Here is a 23,397-nt window from a genome sequence, read left to right as displayed (position 1 = left end):
CTGATGAAGAACCCGGATCACAGAGGATGAGCCCCAAAAGCTTATGCTTAGTCACTAAGAGGGTTCAGAAGACAGGGAAACTCTGTACATGTGGTCTGAGTTGACTTTAAGTACCTTTTTGCCTTGTAGCCACTTGCCCGAGGAAGAGACAAGTGAGGGTGGTCTCCAAGTTTTTCGGGCAGTCTTCTAGCTCTTGGCAAAAGAGTGTGCCCCTGCTCAAGAAGAAGGGGGAGGAGGGAGTGGGAACCCAGAGGAGGGGAAGGCGGACCTTGAGAGAGAGTTTAAAAAGAGGAAGGAAGTGGGGCCCTGCAAGGCGCCTAACCACCCCAGTCAGCTTCTTCACTAGAGGACAGGAGGCTCTCAAGGCTCGGGTCTAGCCATGGCCCCCTGGCGCAAAACTGACAAGGAGCGGCACGGAGTGGGTAGGTGTGGGCATTGGGTCTGCGCTGTAGAGGAGGGCAGGTGGCTGGAGGGCCTCATGCAGGTAGATGTGACAGAAACTCAAGCACGGGTGGGGACAGGGAGTACCATGCTAACTTATGGTCTGGGACACAGGGCTTCTCTCTGCTGCAGTCGCTGGGTTGAAGGAGAAAACGAAGGCAGAGAAAGTGTATCTCTCCCAAGTGCTCCCTCACACATCCTTAAGATGAAGTGTCCTTGTTGACCTTGTACTAGTCAGCCCGGTGCGCCAGACTTTGCTTTTTACACAGAGCATTCTCCATTGGCCAATCTTCAAGCCATCATGGCTCCCTCTCCTGTCTCCAAAGCCGGCTCGTTTGCTGGTTTGCTCTGCTTGTTTGCTCTGAGTCAGGTGACCCCTGATCTATCTGCTCTAACATCCCAGGTATCCAGTTTGGAGCCGGCCTGAAGCCAATGGGGGTCCTTCGTTAGAGCTTGTGAAGAGAGAATGGGTCCTGTCAAATTATCCGAGGATCGCCGTGAAAACGGCCTCATCAGCTTCAGCTGTCTAAGCTCCCAGAAGCCTCTGCTTCAAATTGGGGGCGGAAGTGGTGGCTGGGGGAAGGGAGGTGTCAGGTAATGTGACTCTAAGTGGCACCAGTGATGCAATCCTGCCAACTCTAAGTGAGAATTTAAAGGTTGATTGGGGGATTTCCACACTGCCAGATCGCAGACCTCCCCAAGAGGTCAATAAGCCAGGCCTGAGGGGCAACTCAGAGGTGGGGAGGATAGATTCAGGAGGAGGTGTGTGTGTGTGTGTGTGTGTGTGTGTGTGTGTGTGTGTGTGTGCCACATGTTGTGTTCCTGGAGCCACAGATTGAGAGGGCTAATGGGTTTCTCAGATCTATCCATTCACAAGTGAGCATTTGGCACTTTGAGGCACTTTGAGATGAAAAGTCCCCACCGGAGAACAGACAAATCATATCCACAAGGGGTCTCAGGTTCTCTGTCTATAAAATGGGAAGTTTGAACTTGACTCAATAAAGGCTCCTTTAAAACCTTAAAGCCTCTCCAACTCCGGCCTATCCAGCTGGGGTACCCTGCTAGCAATCTCCACATGAACAGAGAAACAGTGAAAAGGGGCAGGAGGTATGGGCGGAGCAACCCTTGTGTCCTAGGGCATGAGAGCTGGCCTGGGGACGCATGCGCAGAAAGGAAGGGCTCTTAAATCTGCTGTGAGAAGAGGCAATGGTGTAGTGCAGGGTAAATGAAAACCACACCTTGACCACACCCGTCTTCCCCTACTCAATGACAGGTTAACTATTTCCTATTCCATAGCATTCCATTGTGAAGGATGCTGGACAGGGTGGGCCCAAGGGCTTGGAGGGAGGCAAAAGTGTGAGGAGGTAAGACGGCTGGGCCTTCTCTGGGTGCCTTTCTACATGATTCATTCTTTAGAATGGGTGCCATTAGCCCCATTGAAAGGGGTGCTGATGTCTCCTGTTAAAGCTCCTTTGGCACCAGAACCATCCTTAGCCACCTTGAGGTCTACTGGGCAGCAGGCAATTCCCTACCAGGTTATTTCCCATTCTTGCTGCACCCTTGACACAGGACTCCATCAGAGGTCTAGAGAAGGCCTAGGGTAGACTCCTCCCAGGCAAGGCAGTGTGCTTAAGAAAGGCACAGCTTCTGCCTTGAGGAGTTTAGAGAAGGTTAGAAGGGTGGGTTGTGAAACCAAACTCAAGTTCAAATCCAGACTTGTTTATTCATCTGTAATGAGGTGGAGATGATGATGATGATGATGATGATGATGATGATGATGATGATGATGATGATATTGTTCTGGGCACTACCTGGAGTCACAATTGTAAAGCACCTGGGAGGACTCCTGGCCAAAATCAAGGGACTTACCTTAAAAATGAACAACTGCAGAATCAAGATGGACACAAAAGGATACTCCCAATGCCAATTTTGGAACAGCTGTGCCTACTGAGAGGGTAGTGGTTTAAGTTTACAGGACCCCTTCTTGTCTTTGACTTTGGAACATCTATGTGAGGGTGTATTATTATTCCTACTTTATAGATGAAGACTCCCTCCCCGCCCAGGTTCTTTGTACCTTGGTGATAATGAAACTGGTTCTTCCATCCCATTGCCCTCAGACTCTAAAGTACTATAGACAGACATTCTTCGCCATACCAGGAGGTCCCTCGAAGGGGTGTGCCATGGGTACAAGTAGAAAGCTTGTGAGTAGCAATTGGATGAAGCAAGAAGTCCGGTTTGGTTTTAGTAGATGTTTGTAGAGAAAAAGCCGGGGAGAGGAGGGGCTTGAGTGGACTTCCTTCTGTGGTTCTGGTTCTATGGTTTTTTGAGTAGGAATATCCCATATAAGAAGCCACTAAGAAGGGTTGGGGATTTAGCTCAGTGGTAGAGCACTTGCCTAGGAAGCGCAAGGCCCTGGGTTCGGTCCCCAGCTCTGAAGAAAAAGAACCAAAAAAGAAAAAAAAAAGCCACTAAGATCATTGGAGAGATGGGCAGGGATTGGACATAGACTAGCAGGGCAATGAATAATAATTCTGCGTGTCTCTAACTGTCTACTTAGTAGGTCCAACCCAAATCCACTCAAAATTAGCATGACCTTTGTCATTTGCAATCTTGATCCTCTGTGAGACTGGCCAGTGATGTGGGAAGGGAGGGACGGAGGAGGCAGAAAGACAAAGTGGTATCGGTTGGGCTTAAGTTTATTAAGGATGAAAGCAAACCTGTGACGTCGTGGATTGGTTGAGGTACACGCTCATTTTGCTGCTCACAAAATCCACAGAACCTCGACTCCAAGGTGGACTTGATCGAATAACACTCATTCCCGATTAGTTTCTTTCCTGTATTTACCAGTCACAGTTTGCTGCCCTTGGAAGCCTCCACCCAGAGATGCTGTGAGTTGGAGAGGTCGAGCAGCCCATTATATCTTCCATGCTGCTTCCTTGGCATGTACGCTCTGCCTCCTGATCTAGGCTGCGCGGAAGCTCCACCCACCAGGTTCTTTCTGCAGCCATCAGGACTGATAAAGGGAAAGTGGAAGGCCTGGTCTTTCCCTTTAAGAACACTTTTCTGAAGATCCAACTTCACACATTTCCTCTTAGAACCTTATTGGCTAAAACCTAATCACATGACCAAACCTACCTGCAAGAACTGGGAGATGTAGTCTGTATTAGAAACAGCCATGGACCTAGCTAATATTCAGTAATTTCACTCATTTTTTCCATGTTTCTGGAAGCTGAAAGCCCAACCTGCCAGGAAGGATGGTTTCTTGTGTGGCCTCCAGTTGATTGGCAAATGGGCACGTCATTGCCTTTTTCCACGGTTGCTCCTCTCTATAGCTGTACCATTGGCATCTCCTTGTCTGCTCATAAGGACGCTGATCAGAATGGGTTAGGGCCTCCCCCAAGGCCTTCCTATTCATCTCCTCAAAGTGCTTGCTGCAAATATGGTTCTATTCCAAGATAGGAGGGACTGAGACTTTTTAGCCTTTGCACTTCAAGGAGACATAGTTAAGTCCACAACAGATCGCATGAGGTCTCTGCCACACGGTGGCCAGGGACTAAGTCAGTCCTCAAGGCAGGAGTCTTCTGATTGAGAATTATGGTGGAAAAAATGGAATGATATTTCCTCTAAAGTGAGGCCCTTAGGCAAATTTGTATGGAGCCTCACTTATACTCAATGGGAAGGGGGAAAAAATCTGTTTTTCCCTATCTTGGCCAGTGCCCTGTAATTTATACAAACAAAGGGCAGATTAACAAGAAAAAGAAATGAGCAGAGGGCTATTAGAGTGTACGTCATACTAATGCCCGGGGCACCCAGGAAAGAGCAGCTCAGGGTTGCTGTGAGTATGCCCTTATATGGCAGCCTAACCAGGGAGAAAAAAGTCTCAGCCAAGTGCCAGGATAAAAGCAATGGGTGTGGGCTTCCAGCAGAGGCTGACTCAGGGAAGGGCTCCCTCAATCTATCTTGGAGTTTACTTCCTGTGGTTTGCATGGCCACAGAATGCCTCTTTGAGGGAGGATTTATGGCTTTCCTGTTTTTAGAATTACCTAATTTTTGTCAGAGAAGAGATGACCCACCAGAGTTTCTCTGTGTAGCTCTCGTTTCCCTCTCTTCTAGCTTAAAAAGAGGGGGGAGATGGCATAGTTTGATCCTTTAAAGGTGAGATGTTTGTCCTTTACAGTTTGTCTCCAGCTCAGGGGTGAGGAATCTTTCCTGAGCCTCTTTTTCAAGTGCTGTGATGGCTGGTATTTGAGTTTGTTAGTTTGTTAGTACGTCTCCTCCATCTTCACTCAACATTTCCCCCAGGCTAGTATGCCCCTACCTTTCCTTTTTAAATGAGAACACTGAGTTCTACTGGATTAGAGGAAACCCTCTCTAGTGACCCCATTTTAACCCCATTACTTCCAGAAAGCCAGTGTGTTGACATAGGTTCATGTTCTCGGATACTGAGGTCACTCTGTTTCTAAAGGTTGGGGGCCAAGGTTGAAGTCATGGCGGGCTCTACAGATGCAGAGAAAGGTCGGTCTTCTGTGTCTCAGCGGGAAAGCTATGGAAGGGCTCTTGCCTACTTCCTAGTTCAGGGATATGGAGACGCTTATAGCTCAGAACCTTGGACAGAGCTAGTTTACGCGGGAATTTTATTGTACTCCGGGCTCTTTCTGTGAGGAACAATCTTTATTCAAATACTTCATTTTAGACATGTGTGGTGTGTGGCAAGTGATGCACTTTTAAGGCTCAAGAGGATCACCCAGAAATCCAGGAAGTCTAGCAAAAAGACTGCTAGACATGCAACAATTGGCCTCCCAAAGGGTCTGAACGTGGGCAGCCTTGGAAACCAACGCCTCCTCTCCTGGCTTCCCAGCCTCACTAAATACCTCAGCCCTCCTCTCCAGACTATCCTGGCCATCTGAGTCCATCACTCTTTCTCAATCACCCCACCATGACCCCTGCTTGAAATCTGTATGGTTTCAGTCATCCATAGAATCTTCTGTGTTCCAAGAGGGAAGATCCAGAGTGGGGACCCGTTTCACCTTTTTAAGATGGCCACCCATGAAACAGGCCATGATTTTGAGAAGGAGAAAGGGAATCTGTATGTGTGTGTGGGGGTAGGGGTAGGGAATGGAGTGGGCATGGGGAGAGATTAAAGAGGAAATAGAAGGGTAAAATATTGTAATTGTATTTTAATTTCAAAAATATAAGAAAAAACAAAGACAAATCTTATACTAGCACAAGAAATGGTTATTACCTTAACTATCGTACTTGGGAACTCAAAGAGTTTATTTCGAAGTCTGTACTTTACAGAAACAAAGCCCTTTTATAAAATCATTCAAAGCAGAAAAAAAAAAAGTAAATGCTTCCTAAGGAATATTTTAATTTTAAAAAGACCACCCAAGTCACTGCTAACCTACATACAGGTTCTCCTCTACTCGGAGGCATTGTCCTGGTCTAGTTCAATTTGCTAATGGCTATATTTGGGTCATAGGACTTGTCACAGTACTCTTCTAGGTAGAGGTCTGTGTAGGGGACCATGCCATCTGCATGTGTGGCATGCCTGCAACAGGCTTCCCTAATAGTGAGAGCGAACACTCCTTTAGAGGAACTGGTTCAACTGCCCTAGTCATCAAGGCAACAAGAAACACTGTTTACTCGCTTGCTGGCTCACTAGTTCGTCCTTCCCTTGTTTCTTGCATAGTTGTTGGTTATCCCCCAAGTCCCAGGCACCGTGTTAGTCACCAGGGGCTGCTAGAATTAGCCCTATATGGGCCCTACCATCTAGGAGCTTATATTCTGGTAATGAACCTTGTGGGTCAATCAACAAGCATACAGTTAGAAACTATGCGCTGTCCTGCTGAAATACATGAATACTTATCCATGGGGGAGCATGTTATGGAGAAGGGTCTTAACATGCATCGTCTGCAGGTCCCGGAGCAGTGGGAACATAGTTCTAAAGGAAATGCTTGCAGGCATCCTGGGACACCTGTCTTTGGAAGAGAGGCCAACTGTGTCTTTGGACCTGTCCCAAGATATTCATCTGGTGCAACAAAAACACGAGATTGAAAGCTTAGTTCCTTCCCGATGCTAATTTTTTGGTCCCTGGCCTCTTCCTTTGTGATGTGTCAGCAACAATACCCTTTGGGTGCATTGATTAAGTCCATGTAAAAGCCTACTACGCAGATATAGGGGAACCTCACCAGTCAATATCCAGTTTTCAATTTCCATTGAAAGATGCATTTTTCCAAACTCGGCTTTCTCCTGCATCCAGCATCCTCATGGATTTGTTGTCTCTTGAGACAGGGAGTGTGGTACCATAATGTTCTGCTCATTTCTGGATGTCTGGATAGGCTGCTGCTTCTAAAGCTTACTGACCTTTAATTGTCAATAACGGGCACCACAGCCTATATTCTGTAGTATATAATGAACAAATGGGGGTGATGTTGTTTGTCATTGGTACCCAACTCTTGAGGAATCTAAGTAGAGACACCTCAAATGCCACCTCTATTAGCCACTCCATCCCTCTCCCTCCAACCCTCCCTCCTTCTTTTTCTTCCTCCCCCTTCCTTACCTCCCTCCATCCTTCCCTCCTGTGATTGCTGTGAGTGCAAGAGCAGTCAGGCTGAGTCGCTGAGCTGCTGAAGATGTCCTGTTTGTTGTTCTCAGAGAAGTGCATCCTTTGTCTCCCTGCCCCAACAAGGACAAGGCAGCTTCAGCACTGGCTTAAATTCACAGTGGCAGAAGCTGAGCTTGGAGGAGCGGGATGTGGATGTGACCAACATGTGGATGGCTGCTGTCACAGATGTCTCTCTGGCATCTATTCTCGGAGAACTCATAGTGCTGACCACACACTGCTGCTGTTGGGTCATGGGTTACGCTGCAGGAAGGAAAGAGGTTCTAGTTGCATTGTAACATGAGGGTGGAGGGTGGAAGGCCAGGGGTGACTTGTAGTGGGGCAGACCCTGAGACACCCTCACTGGTGTGATCAGCCACCATGGAGCGGAAACACTGGTTTCGGCTGAGTGCTGTGGGTCTACCTGGTATCAGTTACTTTTCCATTGCTCTGAAGAGACATTGCAACCAAAGCGAGTTATAAAACGATACAATTAACTTGGGCTCCTGGTTCCAGAGGATCAGAATCCACAATTGTCACAGCAGGGAGCATGGCAGAAGGCACAGTGCTGGAGCAGGAGAGAGAGAGGGAGGGAGGGAGGGAGGGGAGTGAGGGGGGAAAGAAGAGGGAGGAGAGAGAGAGAGAGGGGGGGGAGGGAAAGAGGAGGAGGAGAGAGAGAGGGAGGAGAGAGAGAGAGAGAGAGAGAGAGAGAGAGAGAGAGAGAGAGAGATGCTAATTGGGATTGGTGTGGGCTTTCAGAAACCTCAAAGCACACTCCCAGTGACAGGTCTCCTCCAGCAGGGCCAAACTTCCCAATCCTTTTTATATACAGTCCCACCAACTGGGCACGGAGCATTCAAATGTATGAAGCCCTAGGGTCCATTCTCATTCAAGCCACCACACCTGCCAAGTGAGACTTTGTGCTTGCTTCACCGGCTGCAGCAGCGAGGGAGTTTCCTGAGGGAAGACTATCCTTGATTGTAAGGCAGTAAGAAAGCAATAACGTCTCCAGGAGGAAGTCCCTCTGCTGAGTGGGAGGCCGGCGGCTGGATTAAGGGTGGAAGCGTAAGAATGGACTGCGTGGCAGGTGGTCATGGGGAGTAATGACTTCTGTGCATTGTGGAGACTTCATTCTTGATGGGAAAGTGGGATGAGGTATTTCGGGGGTTGAGGCAGAGTAGAGAATTGTCACATCCTTATGCTCAGGCTGATGGTTTCACGGGATGTGAAAAGGGAGTTAAGTGTCATAGCCAAGAGGCTGGTGAGACAGCGGCGGCAGTGGCTCACCCTCGAGGGTGGCTTCAGGTGTGCTGACACAGAAACCTCACTTCTGGACATAGTACTGCAGGTGGGATGTGAGAGGCAGAGAGGTGTCTGAGGTGGTCCTCATGGCTTCCGACATAAACATCTGGAAGAGCCACAACAGCGTGCGGGATCTCTCTACTCGCTCTTGGTCTAAGCTGTCACCAGCCTCCCTTTAAACAGTGAATTGCCTCACCCTTTCATAGCACAGTGCATCTAGAAAGACCTGTGTTTCAGTGTCCGAACCTCACCAGTACCCTGGAGGAGGATGTTTTTACCTTTATAGGTGAGGAAGCTGAGAGAGGGTCCCAGCCCACTTTAGGTTCTTTGCAAATCACACCTCAGTCCTTTTGCCTTGCCACTTGGCACTGTGGCCCTCTTTCTATTGCTATAACAGCACACCTGCAGACTGGGAAATTGTTTAAGAATAGAAGTTGGCTTAGCTTATCGTTTTAGAGGCTGGGAAGTCTGAGAACTTGGCATGGGCACCTTCTCTGGCATTTGCTGAGGGTTCTTGCAGCTTACAAACATGGCGGGCGGTACCACGTGCCCTACATCACATGTACACCGACTCAAGTCTTCGTTCTTGTTCAAAGTAACCCTAGCCACCTTGGGCTCTACACTCATGATGTCATCAAATCGTAATGCAAGGACTCAGGAATTACATTTCCAAATCACCAGCTTGTGGGGCACCCATCATATCTGAATTAATAAGTATGTATTGCCTTTCCAGGTAGGGGGGTCTGCTGTCTGAGGGCAGAGCTCCACTGGGATTCATTATGAGTCCATCCAGCCCAAGAGTAATAGAACATGGGAGGGCAGAGAATCTAATTGTTCAACAATGGGTTCCTTGAGAGCCCAGCAGAAGCTGTAGGCCCATCTGTACATGCATAGTCTGTGTTACAAGTCAGTCACCCCATCTGTGGAAGCTAGTTCAAGTTCCCGAGAAAGCGAACTCAGTAACCACTCTGTAAACTGTCATAATGGATATAGCCAAGACTCTGTGTGTCAAAGTATTCTTGAACTCAAGAGCTGCCAAGAGTCGGAAAAACATTTTTTTAAAACATTCTTCCTCTTTCTTTCTTCATTTTGTTTCCAATCTATTCAGATCTATTTAGATCACTTTGCCTCCATGATGCCCCGATGGATAGTGACAGAGCAACCCTGCCTTTGAGGATGCAGACCAGTAGTTAATCTCTGGACGAGGTTACAAATATCCCACAGTTACTACTAATCCCGTTTCTCAGGTTGGGGCAGGTGGATCCCTTGTATCATATTACCAGGATCCTGCTATAACTTTATCATATTTCATTTCAGTCCTCTGTTGAGTTGTCTGGGACCCTCCATAGAATATAATGCCAAGACTGACCCTCTATCTGGAGTTGTTATGTAACCTGCTTCTTTAACTGTTGCTGACTGGGTGGAAGGATGAATAGATGGATGAGTGCGTGGGTGGATAGATGGATGAAGGGATAAATGGATGGATAGATGAGGGAGGGACCAGGGAGGTAGAACCAAAGTTTTCCCATTTCTGGGCCTTACAAGGTTCAGATGGACTGAGTTATTCCATCCGGCCTCCATTTTCTCACCCCATCCCTTTCCTTCCAAGAGGCTGTGCCCTATGAAAGCACCACAGATCTTGACGTCTTTCCTGATGATGACCCTTTCAGCCAGCCACTGGGCCAATCAATCCCACTTGTTCACAGGCTGGAAATCCATTGAGATGGCGCTGCTGTGTCCTCACAGGTCATTCTGACTCCTTCCCCACCCCGCCCTTCCCGACCCTCCCACCGCTCTTCTTCTGCTCCTTGCCCCTGCTCTACTCCTCCCTCTCTTCATAGTCTCACTTCCCTCACAGGACCACAGCTGCTGTGCCCTGCAGCTCCCTACCACAGAGTTCAGGGAGCTCCTTGTTTCTCCTTTGTGTGGCTCTTCCACCAGATTTCAGAGGGTGCAGGAGAACAAGAGACATTTAATCCTCCAACCTGAAGGGTTCATGAGACTGTCAGAGACTTTGAGGTTATGTGGTCGATTTTATTCTTTCTAACTGCACAGTGTATATGTGAAAGTCGTGTGCATGCACTTGCGTGCGCCTGTGCTATGGAAAACATCTACATCATTCTGAACAGGATTTACCCGCCTTGATACTGTGAGTTGGACGTGATTCTTTGATATAGGTCTATCTCTTCAATTATACAGTGCTGTGTCGGTCCATTTTCTGTTGCTGTAACAAAATACCCAAAGCGGAATACTTAACAAAGGAAAGAGGTTTATTTAGGTCACAGCTTTCAGGCTGAAGACCTGAGAGTGATCATTGGCTTTGTCTATTCAGCAGCAGGTGATGATTTCAGGGCTGCCTGTGCTGCCAGGCTAAGAGTAGAGATGAGAGGAAGAGAAGACAGAGACTGGGAAGGGGCCAAGTGCTTCTTTTTATAACAACTTTCTCTGGGGGAATAAATCAATCTCATTTCCAAAAGCCACGTCCCAATGACCTCTCCAGCTTCCACTGAGTTCAGCCTCTTGAGGGTTCCACCATGTCCTAGTGTTGCCACTCTGGGACCCACCTCCAATTCCTGAGCCATTGCGGTACATACTCAGTCCATGTGTGAACCAAGCAGCATCCAGCCTTCTACCTGGCTCCAAATTAGGGCAAAGGTAAATATCATCAGAGGGAAAATAGTCCCAAACTGAGGACCTCTGGACTAGAGAACTCAGAGTTGGAATCCCAACCTGATTCCTGTTCACTCAGTGGGATCACTTTGACTCACTAAAGACGACATGGGGATGTGCAGCCCCAGGACCCAAGCTCCAAGGCCCTCTCTGGATGGTTCAGTTTCCGGGATTGATAGGCATCCCATCATAGCCTCACAATAGCTGTTTTGAGGATTGCCAGTTTGGGATTTCTATATGTGTCCTTGCTGGAGTGAGTGGCCTCGGGTGGTTGCAGTCCTTGGAGACACCTCTTCAGTCCTTGGCTGTGAGAACAATGTCTTCATGGGTTCTCACTGACTTTTTGCTGCTGTTCCTGGGTGTAGCACTTGAGGCAGGAGATGTTCAAGTCCTTTGTGAGGAGCTAGGCCCCTGAGATGGGACCATCCGTGATGGGGAGGCTAAAATGGGACGTTGGCTGTAAATTGGCTAAGGACTGAGGCTAGGAGTAAAGTCTCCCATTTGCCTATGTCATGGCCAGGATATCAATGGTGCTTGTTCTAGAAGTGTCCTTTGCCCACATTTGTTTGTTTAGTGTGTGTGTGTGTGTGTGTGTGTATGCCAAGGCTCTAGTGTGGAGGTCGGATGACATCTTGAAAGAGTTGGTTCTTTCCTTTGGCTATACAAGTCCTGGGAAATCGAACACAGGTTGTGAGGTTTGACATTAGGGACCTTGACCTGTCAAGCCACACCACCAGCTCCTGTCCTAGATGATTTTCTGCCTTTTCCATTGTACGCTTAGAATGCCGACAGGGGCTGTGCCTTTGTAGAGTGGGAACAAGTAGGCCCTCCCTCAGCCTGGTCAGAAACAAACAGAGGGTGGGAGATAAGCAATCACATTCAGCAAAGAGTGCCATTCTGCCCTGGAGTTTCCTGTTAGTAATTTAGAAAAGTTGAACTGAAGCTGGTACTGGTGAGCAGAGTCACTTCCTTTGTCTGTTTTCCCCTAAAAACGGAGCTTTGAGAACACAGGTCCTCAGGCCAAGGGAGGACGGGCTTATAAGTGGTTATCAGTTACTTTCGTTATTTACAACCAGTGAGTCCTTGGGACCGATACTTACGTTTCACTGGAGACACGGTTACAAACGCTTCTGAGACATCTTAAGCTGACAGATTTGAACTCTCTTGTCTGACAGGCGTGGGCAGGGTGTGAGGGAAAGGACTCCAGTCAAAAGCCACAAGAGACTGAGCAAAACTCAGTATACCCTGCCCTCCTCGTGTGCTGTGTGCTGACCTGATTTGCTGTATAGGCAAAGCCCCATCTGGGTGGTTTCCTTCTGTGGAAACCGCAGTGGATCCTGCAGCCCTGTCAGCCCCAAGGCCAAGTCCAACCTCTGGGTTGGAGGAGAAGAGTCAGTGCACAGCTTGCTTAACAAGGACACTAGCACACTGGCATGTGTCCAAGTGCCAGCAGCCAGTGGCGGGCGGAGAGGACTGTAAGCCAGATCACGTGTAGAGGGAATGGAGAAACCGTTTGGTTATGCAGAAGAGAAGCCTCTGAGCCCTGGGGCCCTCTCCCTTCTCGCTCTTTTTTTTTTTTTTTTTTGGTTCTTTTTTTTCGGAGCTGGGGGCCGAACCCAGGGCCTTGCGCTTCCTAGGTAAGCGCTCTACCACTGGGCTAAATCCCCAGCCCCCCTTCTTGCTCTTAAATAAAGGTTTAACTTCACTCAATGGTGACCCTCTGTGCCATTGTCTGCAAACTGCTGGGAAGTGGCGTTAAAGGTGGCATGAAGCTGGGAAGGAGTTAGTGGTGCTCCGAGTAAGCTGGCTTTCGGAGATCTTGTAATACTGCTTAAAAGAAACGGGGCACACACTGATTAAGCTCTTACTGAGGTGGGGTGTTGATCCTGCAGACGGTCCGGCCTTTCGTGCCTTTCATGATTAATATTTGGTGGGTCTTTTCGGAATCTTTTGACAGAGAATAAAATCATCCCCATTGAGAACGAGGATGGCCACGTGGAATCTTGGCTAACTGGGACGGCAGATGAGGAAACGTGCTAGAACTTACCCCCAGGTGTTATAAGGGGCAGGGGAGGTGTTAGATTGCAGGTGGCTTGTGGTTACATCATTTATTCATCTGGAGTTCTGATTGGCCGCCTTGTGTTAAAAAAAAAAAAGACTGGGTGTTGTCTTCATTTCTAGGTTACTTAGAGGAAGCAGGAAGTCTCAGAAATGGTTCGTAACAGCTAGCGAATCACAGTTAGCTTACTCATCTGAGTGCCTGGGCCCAGATAGCACAGGTCTAAGGACCAGCTACAGATATGCCTGGGGCCAGAGAGGGCATCATAATATCCTACCAGCCCTCCCTCCTAGCACCTCACCGCGCTTCAGGTGCTTGGTGCACAGATATTATGCTTTTTGTCGGGAGCTGGAGCTGCTGAGGCCTAGAAAGGTGGGGTCTCCTGCTCAGTGTAGGGTGTCTGGCTTACAGCAAGGCAAGTGCGGCACACACACTCAGGCAGGCAGACCCTACCCAGGTTCCTCTCTTGGGGCACAAACTGAGAGAATAGCACACTGTGGTCTTGTGCTTGAGGCCAGAGCCAGTGAAAGACAGGACTGACCCCTTGAGCTGGTGTCTGAGACTCTGCCTCTTGCTTTCTAAGCTTCGATGCCTCCCAGGGGCGAATTTCCATCCCCAAGAATACTCTCCTCAGGAGGTTAGGGCCATAGGGCACGTTTTGCACTGGGCCCCATTCAGTATCCCAATAGCATTGTCTGAGAGGTACCATTAGTGCACTCCTCCTAAGAAAATGTGACCCAGAGAGGTGCAGTTACTCACCCAAGGCCACACTCAACTAAATGGCAGAGCTGGCATTCTTCCAAGTCACTGAGCTCTCTTTGAGGAGTTTAGAGGGACATTGTGCTAAAGAGATGGGAGACTGAAGAGGGAGGGAGGAGAGAAAGGAGATGAGTTGGGAGGGGGTTGTCCGCCACGCAGAATAATCTTTACAAAACCTAGAGGTCTCTCAGGATACGCACAGGCTCAAGCCCATGGTACAGTATTCTCCAAGCTCAGGCACTGCTGGGATTAGGTAATTTTACCGGCCTCTCTGTCTCTCATTTGGCATATGGACACGATTCTTTGTACTTGGAAGCAGTGCCGTGAGGATTAAATGAGTAAACCTGTAAGAGGAGAGAGCTTTGAACAGCGTCTAGTCCAAGGCAAATGAACAACCAACATTGGTTCTCCTCCGGATTAGTATCAGTCCACACTCCCAGGTTGCTGAGACCTGGTTACATAGTTTCTCTCCAGATGCCTATGACTGCAGTCCCACCTGGCACGGTAACACTTACCTTTAGACACAGAGAGGAAGTGCAGCCAGCAGCTGCCAAGGCAGGTGGTGCCTGGAAACAGACCCACTGTCCCCAGAGTGGGTAGCAGCAGGGCTCACCGCCCTCATGTGGAAGGACCCCGGGCACTCTCCTTCCTGATTAAGGAGAGAACAGAGCTGTGAGGATGTGGATGCTGCATCCCAGGGAGCCCCCAGTCACCCCGCGTCCTGGTGATACCTGATACTCTCTAACGGCCTGGGCTTCCGGAGGAGGGCGGGGCTGTCCATTTCATCCTTGACACTGCTGATGAGCCTATTCCTCCTGCCAAACTTCTTCTCCGCTATCCTACTCACCAGCACACCTCTCCCTCCTAGCACCTCACTGCGCTTCAGGTGCTCGGTGCACAGACATTTCTCGATAATTCTGACTAAGCACACGAATTCTCAGTTTGCTCTTTTAACCATGCTAGGTTGCACAGTTCAGTGGCACTGGCCACGGCTCCGCCTCCATTGCCTAGCGGTACAAGACTGCATTTCTCCCACAATGAATCTAGTAGCCATTAAGCAGTAACCCCTCTCTCTGCTCCAGTAACCATTTAGTTGTTGGCACCTCTGTTTATCTGTTTCTGATCTTTCATGTAAATAGAATGGAACAAAGTATTGATGGCTCTTTGGATCTGGATCCTTTTACTTAGTATGTTTTTCTAAGATCTTCTGTACTATGTCATGTATGAGTACTTCGAACCCTTCTCTGATTTCACAGTATTCTATTGTGTGCATATACCGTGTTTTGCTTATCCAGATACTGAAGATAGATCAGGGTTGTTTTGATCTTTTAGCTTATGCTAACAGTATCCAATAAATATTCATATGAAGGTTTTTGGTTTGAATTCTTGACAACCTGGGGTGAGAGTCCAGGAGCAGAATCAATGGGTCCCATGTTAATTCTGCTTGCCTTTGAAGACCACTCACACTGTCCCCTAATTGCTATTCATGTTTTGTTCCTTTGCTAATTTTTGAGGATTACAATTTTTCTGCATCTTTTTCAGAATTAAAAAAAAAACATTATGACCATACCAATGGGTGGTCATATGATATGAGGTGGTATGCTGTGCTTCTAGTGGTATTGCCAGTTCCCCAATGACTTTAATGCCAAAGGTCTTTTCATGTGCTCTTTGGCATTTGCAAATGTCTTAGTTAAGGTTTTACTACTGTGAACAGACACCATGACCAAGGCAAGTCTTATAAAGGACATATATTTGGGGCTGGCTTTCGGTTTCAGAGGTTCAGTCCATTATCATCAAGGTGGGAAGCATTGGCAGTGTCCAGGCAGGCATGGTGCAGGTAGAGGGTTCTACATCTTCATCTGAAGGCTGCTAGTGGAAGACTGACTTCCAGGCCCTAGCATGAGGGTCTTTAGCCCACGCCCACAATGACACACCTACTCCAACAAGGCCACACCTCCTAATAGTGCCACTCCCTAGGCCAAGCATCTGCAAACCACCACAGCAGGTCTAGGGAAATCAGTTTTTTTTTTTTTTATTAACTTGAGTATTTCTATATACATTTTTGAAGTGTTATTCCCTTTCCTGGTTCCGGCAAACATCCCCTCCCCCCCCCTTCCTTATGGGTGTTCCTCCCCACCCTCCCCCCATTGCCGCCCTCCCCCAACAGTCTAGTTCACTGGGGTTCAGTCTTAGCAGGACCCAGGGCTTCCCCTTCCACTGGTGCTCTTACTAGGATATTCATTGCTACCTATGAGGTCAGAGTCCAGGGTCAGTCCATGTATAGTCTTTAGGTAGTGGCTTAGTCCCTGGAAGCTCTGGTTGCTTGGCATTGTTGTACATATGGGGTCTCTGAGCCTTCAAGCTCTTCCAGTTCTTTCTCTGATTCCTTCAACGGGGTCCTATTCTCAGTTCAGTGGTTTGCTGGGGAAATCAGTTTTTAATACTTTTGCACATTTGTAACTTGATCTGTGTTGTCACTTTGTTGGTACAATGTAAGAGTTCTTTATAAAGGTCCGACTAGTCTAGACTTACTTCAGATCTGATTTGTTGCTGTAAGTCTCTGAGTTAACCACTGCCCTTTGCAAAGGAAAGCTTCTTTGAGGGCTGAGAGAGGCGCTATCTTGTGGTTTTAATTACAAACAGCTAAAGGCACTTTGAAGACATGTCCACTTAGTGAAGCAGTAGTTGCAGGGTCTGTGACCTCCCCATCTGTGAGCTCTTTTCTTTTCTTTTCTTTTTTTCTTTTTTCTTTTTTTTTGGAGCTGGGGACCAAACCCAGGGCCTTGCGCTTGCTAGGCAAGCGCTCTACCACTGAGCTAAATCCCCAACCCCCATGAGCTCTTTTCGAATGCTTCTTTGCTTGTTCCTGAGTTTGTAATTTAATTACAACACTCTTCCCTCCCATCCTCACTCTAAACCCTCTCACATACCCCTCTCACCTTCAGACCCATGGATTAAGACCCACTCAACGAGAGGGATGTCACGCCTGGTGTCAGAAACCTAGATATCTACTCAGAACTAATGGAGTCATGGTAATTGGAGGAGAATCTACAACCTCTGGTTTACTAAGCCAGCATAATCCCTAAAAAACTATAAACACATATGTGTTTGTATATGCATATATATCCCTAAATATAACCCATCTAGTTCCATATTATGTTACTGGTATGTATGTTTTTAGAGTCGACCATTTGGCACTGGACAACCAATCGGTGTGCTCTTTCCTGGGAGGGCTGTCTCTCCTACTCCCAGTTTTCCTCAGCTGTCTGTGTTTTTGTTTGTTTCTGTAGGATTGAGGCCCTGTGGGGTTTTCCCTGCCCGCTTAGGCGTGTTTGCTCATGTCGACCCTGTTCAGCTCACATTGCAACAGCAGTGTTGGTGAGATGTTACGTGTGTAGCTTCTAATATTAGTCGGAGATGACATCTCACGGCAGACTCCCTGATCCTCTGCCTCTCACAGCCTTACCGCCCCCTCTTTTGCAATGGTTCCTGAGCCTTGGATGCTGGAGTGTTGTGCAGTTGTAGCCATTAGCACTGAGCTCCAGAACTCTGCATTCTGAATGGTTGTGGTTTTTCTCTAACGGTCTCAGTCTGCTGCAAAGAGAAATCTCCTTGCTGAGAAGTGAAGACGACACTTAGCTCTGGGTATAAGGACAAGTGTTTATAGATTGTTTTTAGGGATTATGCTGTTTTAGGAAACAAGTGGTTGTAGATTTTCCTCAAAAAAAACCCCATGAATTCATTAGTACTGAGCGTTGTGTTTTGTAAAAAGAAAGAGAAGGTCAGGGATATGTTTGGTAGAGGTGCAGTGTGGTGGGGGTCCATGTTAAGGAGGAGGAGGAGGAGGAAGAGGTAGAAGAGGAGGAGGAAGAGGAGGAGGAGTTGAGGCCAGCCATGAGAGAGAGGGGAGGGGGATGGGGAGAGAAAGGACAAGGGGGAAGAGGGTAAGAGAGCGAGAGAGCAAGAGAGAGAGGAGGGAGCAAGCGGCCCCTTTTATAGTGAGTCAGGCATATCTGGCCGTTGCCAGGTAACTGTGGGGCAGAGCCTGGAAGGAATGCTAACACTGAGTAGATATCTAGGTTTCAGATACCAGGTATAGCATTCCTCCTGTTGAGCAGGTCTTAATCCAATTGGAGATGTTGGTGACTGCCAAGGTATGTGTGCCACTACTGCACCCTTAAGGTTGTTGTGCTATGCTGGACATCGATGTGCTTTATAGACGCTATAGCTGGGTCGGTCGGACTGTTGGCTTCCTCCCTCCTTTGGAAACTTGCATGTGCTTTCTGGTACCACAGAAGCTAGTCCTCGGGGAGAGAACATTCAGGTACTTTCCAGCTCAGGAGCCTCTGGGCCCTGCGTCTGAAGTGTGTGGTGTCTTCAGCGATAGGGTACCTTTTACCTCTAGGGAGTAACTAAGGGTAACACCGGGAGGTTGTGTGTTTGAGGACGTACAACTCTTAGACAGCATTTGCACACAACTCAAAAGAGGGCTTCTCATTCATGTCTGGTACTGAGGGTTTTGTTAGATGTTCTTTGGCTCTGGAAGGGACCGTTGTCAGCCAGAGGACAGAAGTTGACCCAAACTATAGTATATTTATAAAACTGAATTATGTGCATTGTAGGTTGTGTGTGTGTGTGTGTGTGTGTGTGTGTGTGTGTGTATGTATGTGTGTGTTTGTGTGTGTGTGAATAATTAACACTATGATTCCTTGTGGCCTTTTCTGACCATGTAGTTATTTCACCTCCCTCCCTCCCCCTTTCTGTGTCTCCCTCCTTCTCCCTTCTCTGAGGGTCCCCCATTTCCCATTTTGCCTATCAGGTCATTTGTACCCTGCCATTTCCTCTCCTCCCACCTCCTTCTGCATTTACCTTCCTCCCCTTCCCCATGTCCTTGATCAGATTACGTGTACCCTAATATTCTCCTCTCTATTTCTTCCCAATTCCCTGAACCTGGCAATGGTCCCATTTTACTATCCTGGTTTCTGACTAGATTAACAGGATCAGGCATAAAGCAGGCCTCAAATCTAAACAGAAACAGTCTTGCAATCCCAGTAGGAGTCACCTCAGGATCACGCCAGCAGGTGGGGTATCTTGCTGGGATTATCATCGCTGTAGAATGCAGGGTCACCACTGGGTCAGACCGTTGGTAATTTCTCTCCCCCAGCAGCCTGTAGAGAGAGCACCCTTGGGCACTATGAGAGTCAGTCAATAGGGAGGAAGCCTCCAGCTCAGTTCTCAACTGTCTTCTTTGTGTTCTGCAACCGAAGCATGTGGTGGGTTCCTCAACAGGGTCTTATTATCCAGCTCTGTGAGCAAGCTGGCAGTAGCCTGTATTATTCGCAGGGAGGGAGCACGCTGGGAACTCTCTGGTCATCATCTCATAGACACGTATTCCATGCTTGGCACTGGGGTTTGTGCTTAGTAACCTATCAATTCTGGGAGCCATTATCCATCCTTGTAGGGTGAGTCTGTACAAACTCCTTTATATATATTATATATATATATATATGTGTGTGTGTGTGTGTGTGTGATATATATATATATATGTGTGTGTGTGTGTGTGTGTGTGTCTGTGTGTGTGTGTGTGTCTGTGTGTGTGTGTGTTAAATTATCTTATAAAGTAGTGGCTTTGCATGTGTCCATTTCACGCATCCTTAGTTTTATTGACCCTCCCCTTCAGGTTGTCTTCTTCTCCATCTAACCTTTCCACCCACAACTTCTCCATCTGTCTGCTTTAATATTACATATTTTCTATTGTCTTACTGCCCTTAAGGCCATTCCTTCCCTCTTTTGGGACAGTTCTAGCTGTCTGATTTCTACAAACACTCCGGTGTAGGCACGTAAACATAAGGATTCAAAACTAGGATCCGCGTGTAAGAGTCAAATGTGGGGTATCTGTACATCTGAGCCTGGATACCTAACCCTGTATAATTTGACAGCTCCAACCATGTCCCCTAAAAATTGCATCATTTCACTTTCTTGATTGTGGCCTTGGATGCACGAAGGTTTTTAAATGACCTCTTTCTCTTAATCTCTCTCTGTGATGGTTTATATAAGCTCTGCCCAGGGAGTGGAAGGATTAGAAGGGGTGGCCTTGTTGGAGTGGGTGTGTCATTGACACAGTAGTCCTAGCTGACTGGAAGTCAGTATTTGGCTAGCAGTGTTCAGATGAAGATGTAGAACTCTCAGCTCCTCCTGCACCATTCCTGCCTGGGTGCTGCCATGTTCCCGCCTTGATGACAATGGACTGAACCTCTGAACCTGTACGGCAACCCCAATTAAATGTTGTCCTTTGTAAGACTTGCCTTGGTCATGGCATCTGTTCACAGCAGTAAAACCCTAACTTTTTTGTTTTGTTTTATTTTGTTTGTTTGTTTTTGTTAAGTCAGGGTTTCTCTGTGCAGCTCTGGTTGTCCTGGAGCTCACTATGTAGACCAGGCTGGCCTTAAAGTTACAGAGATCTGCCTGCCTCTGCTTCCAGACTACTGGGATTAAAGGCATGTACCACCACCACCTGGCTAGCTTTCTACCTATTTTTATATAACAGATGTTTTTGTTATAGTTCTTAGTTGGGTTTGTGATAGAACACTATGACCAAGGCAACTTATAAAAGAAAGCATTTGATTGGGAGCTTGCTTACAGTTTCAGAAGGTGAGTCCAAGAGCACCATGGCCATAGGCAGGCACGCATGATGCTAGAGCAGTAGCTAAGAGCTTAACCCCAACCCACGCACAGCAAGCAAATAGAGAGAGTGAGTGAGACTGGGCCTGGGGTGGCCTTTTGAGCCCTCAAAACCCACCCTCAGTGACACACCTCCTCCAACAAGGCCACACCTCCTAATCCTTCCTAAACAGTCTACCAACTGGAGATCAAACATTTAAATATGTGAGCCTACGGGGCCATTCTCATGCAAGCCAACACGTTATGTATCTAAGAAACCATGGCTAACTCAGGGCTTGAAAAAGTTTTATAAACTTTTATAAACATTATGATCTTGATATGTTTTGAGTTAACTTTTGAAGGTATAAGATAAACACCTGTTGCAGTCAGACTATGAAATGCCCTCCACAGACTTACTTCCTGCAAATGTGGTCATCAACTGTTGGTGCTAAATTTAGAGGGCGGGGCCTAGGTGGAGGGCCTTGGGGACTCTATGTGTGGCACCTCCCTCCTCCCTCCCTCCCTCCCCCCCCTCTCTCTCTCTCCTTGATTCATGTGCATTGTGAGGTGAATGGACTCTGCCACATCTTTCCATGGCCATGAAGCTCTGCCTCATACATAGACCCAGGTGCAAGAGAGCCAAGGGCAGTGAGGGAGACTTCTGAAACTGTCAGTCAAAACGAAGCTGCCTGTGCAAAGTATATGTCACAGAGATAGAGAGGTCTGACTCATGCGGTAACTGATTTCCATCTTCTGGGTGAAGCTATTCTATCAACTATTGACTATCTTTTAATCATAAGACGCCGATAAATTTTGCGAATGCTTTCTCTTCAATAGTTAGTGTGATCATGTAACCTGTTTCCTTTATGCTATTGATACAAGTATATTTCTTTTACTGTTTTGGATAGTGAACAGTTCTTGCATTCTCAGTGAGATTCCATGGTGTCTTTCAATAAGGTTGCTAGATTCTGTTGGCTAATCTCTTGTGTCTGCATTCACAAGGGATACTGCTCTTATAAATTTCTTGTATTAAGCCAAGACTACCCATAATACCCGGCAAAGTATTTCCTCCTTTCTTTTGTGGAAGAGTTTAAAAAGAATAAATATTGATTTCTTCTATCTTAGAGAATTCATGTTGAAGTAATACGACATTGTGCTTTTCTTCTTTGGAGTGTGCGTATGCACAATGTCTCTGTGTGTTTTCTATGTACATATTAACATGAGATTTTGTGTGTGTGTGTGTATGTGTGTGTATGTGTGTGTGTGTGTGTGTGTGTGTGTGGTGTTTCAGCTTTGATTCTGATATTTCTGTTATTTCTCTGTGGTCACAGAAGATGCTATTCATAATCTTAGTCATTTTAACTGCCAGAGATTTGCTATGCGGCCCAGCTTGTGACCTATGCTGCAGCGTCCCTGCACACTGAGAGGAGGGACTCTGCTGCTCTAGACAGCAGCGTCTTACAGATGTTGGCCAGGTCCAGTTGTTTGTGGTATTGGCCAATTCCTGTTTCCTTTTTGACTTTGTGCCTTGATAGCCAGTTAATGAGCTCTTCAACTACTGTTGTAGAACTGCCTATCAATTGGGTCCATGTTTGTAACTATACCTCATCTTCTCTCTCTCTCTCTCTCTCTCTCTCTCTCTCTCTCTCTCTCTCTCTCTCTCTCTCTCTCCTCTCTCTCTCTCATCAGACCTATTTGAGTACCTAAAGCTAGTCTCTGTAAACAACATGTAGTTGGATTGGGACTTTTAAAATTATTTCCTATAATCCTTTTTTAAAAATAAAAAATTATATATATATGTGTGTGTATGTATGAATATGCATGTGTGTATATGTATGTGTGTATGTGTATGCATGTGTGTATGTATGTGTGTGTATGTGTATGTATGTGTCTTTGTGTATGTACACTTGTATGTGTATGTATGTGTCTTTATGTGTGTACACTTGTGTGTATACTTATGAGTATGTGGGTTTGTGCAGAGCCCTCAGAGGACAAAAGAGGGAGTTGGGTCCCCTGCAGCTAGAGTCACAGGCATGTGAACCTCCCTAAGTAGGTGCTCAGTACTGATGGGTGCGAAAGTGATTCGTGCTCTTAACTGCTGGCCTGCTTTCCCATCTCAGCAACCTCTGCCTTTTGACAGGAGGTTAATCTCCGTGTACATTCTAAAGTAGATATTGAGGAGAGATTTTCTCTTTTCATGTGGATGTTGGCTTTGTGCATATTTTGCATCTCTGTTTTCGTTGCTCCTCAGTTTTCCATTACAACTTTGTTTGCACGTGATTAGTTTTCCCTCTGTTATCCATGATGACCATGGGGTCATCACTTCATGGTTACACATGGACATCTTCGTCCTCAGTTTTCGTTTGTCCCTCTTTCACACTTGTCTGTGTCTATTTCCTTTTAAAATCTGTTTTCCCTTTGTAAATATTTTCAAGGTTATTCAATTTTTAAAATTATTTCGAAGTGGTAATATGTTAACCCACTCTGAACTCCCGGCTGGCGGCGCACTTCTTGTGTAAGACTGGATATGTCCCAATCACAGAGACACGGAGATGGAGATCAATGCAATAAGCAAGAGGTTTAATGATCCAGTGCACTGGGGTGGCTCTGTAATCTGGACAGAGGCGACCCCCGGAAACAAAAGCACATACCTTTATACACGCACATTGACCCCTTACATTTGTCAATGGTGAGATATCTTTGGCACGTGGATGCGGGACTGCTAAGCGTCCTTCCCTTTTCGCAGTTAGCTCATTCACAAGGATGGAGGACTGCTAAGGGTGGTTAGTTCATTTCCTGGAATAGGGTGTTATCCTAAATTCTTTGGACAGTATGTTAAAGTCCCAGTCACCTGGTGTTTCCCTAAGGCAGCCTTTGTCCTTAAAGTTTGAATCTTACACTTGCT

General features: G+C 47.0%; 1 protein-coding gene across 1 annotated transcript in view; it reads left to right on the top strand.

Moving 5' to 3' along the window:
* Positions 1 to 334: 334 nt before the first annotated feature.
* LOC116909251 (dedicator of cytokinesis protein 2) overlaps positions 335 to 23,397 on the top strand; it is a 148,809-nt gene continuing 125,746 nt past the window's right edge. Inside the window, exon 1 of the mRNA XM_032912772.1 lies at positions 335 to 422. Coding sequence (XP_032768663.1) covers positions 380 to 422 — 43 coding nt within the window. The 5' untranslated portion in view covers positions 335 to 379. The remainder of the gene's footprint in view (positions 423 to 23,397) is intronic.

The sequence above is a fragment of the Rattus rattus genome, chromosome 9 (genome assembly GCF_011064425.1).
Source record: "Rattus rattus isolate New Zealand chromosome 9, Rrattus_CSIRO_v1, whole genome shotgun sequence".
Taxonomy (NCBI): Eukaryota; Metazoa; Chordata; class Mammalia; order Rodentia; family Muridae; genus Rattus; species Rattus rattus.
This window is presented reverse-complemented; position numbering and strand designations above follow the sequence as displayed.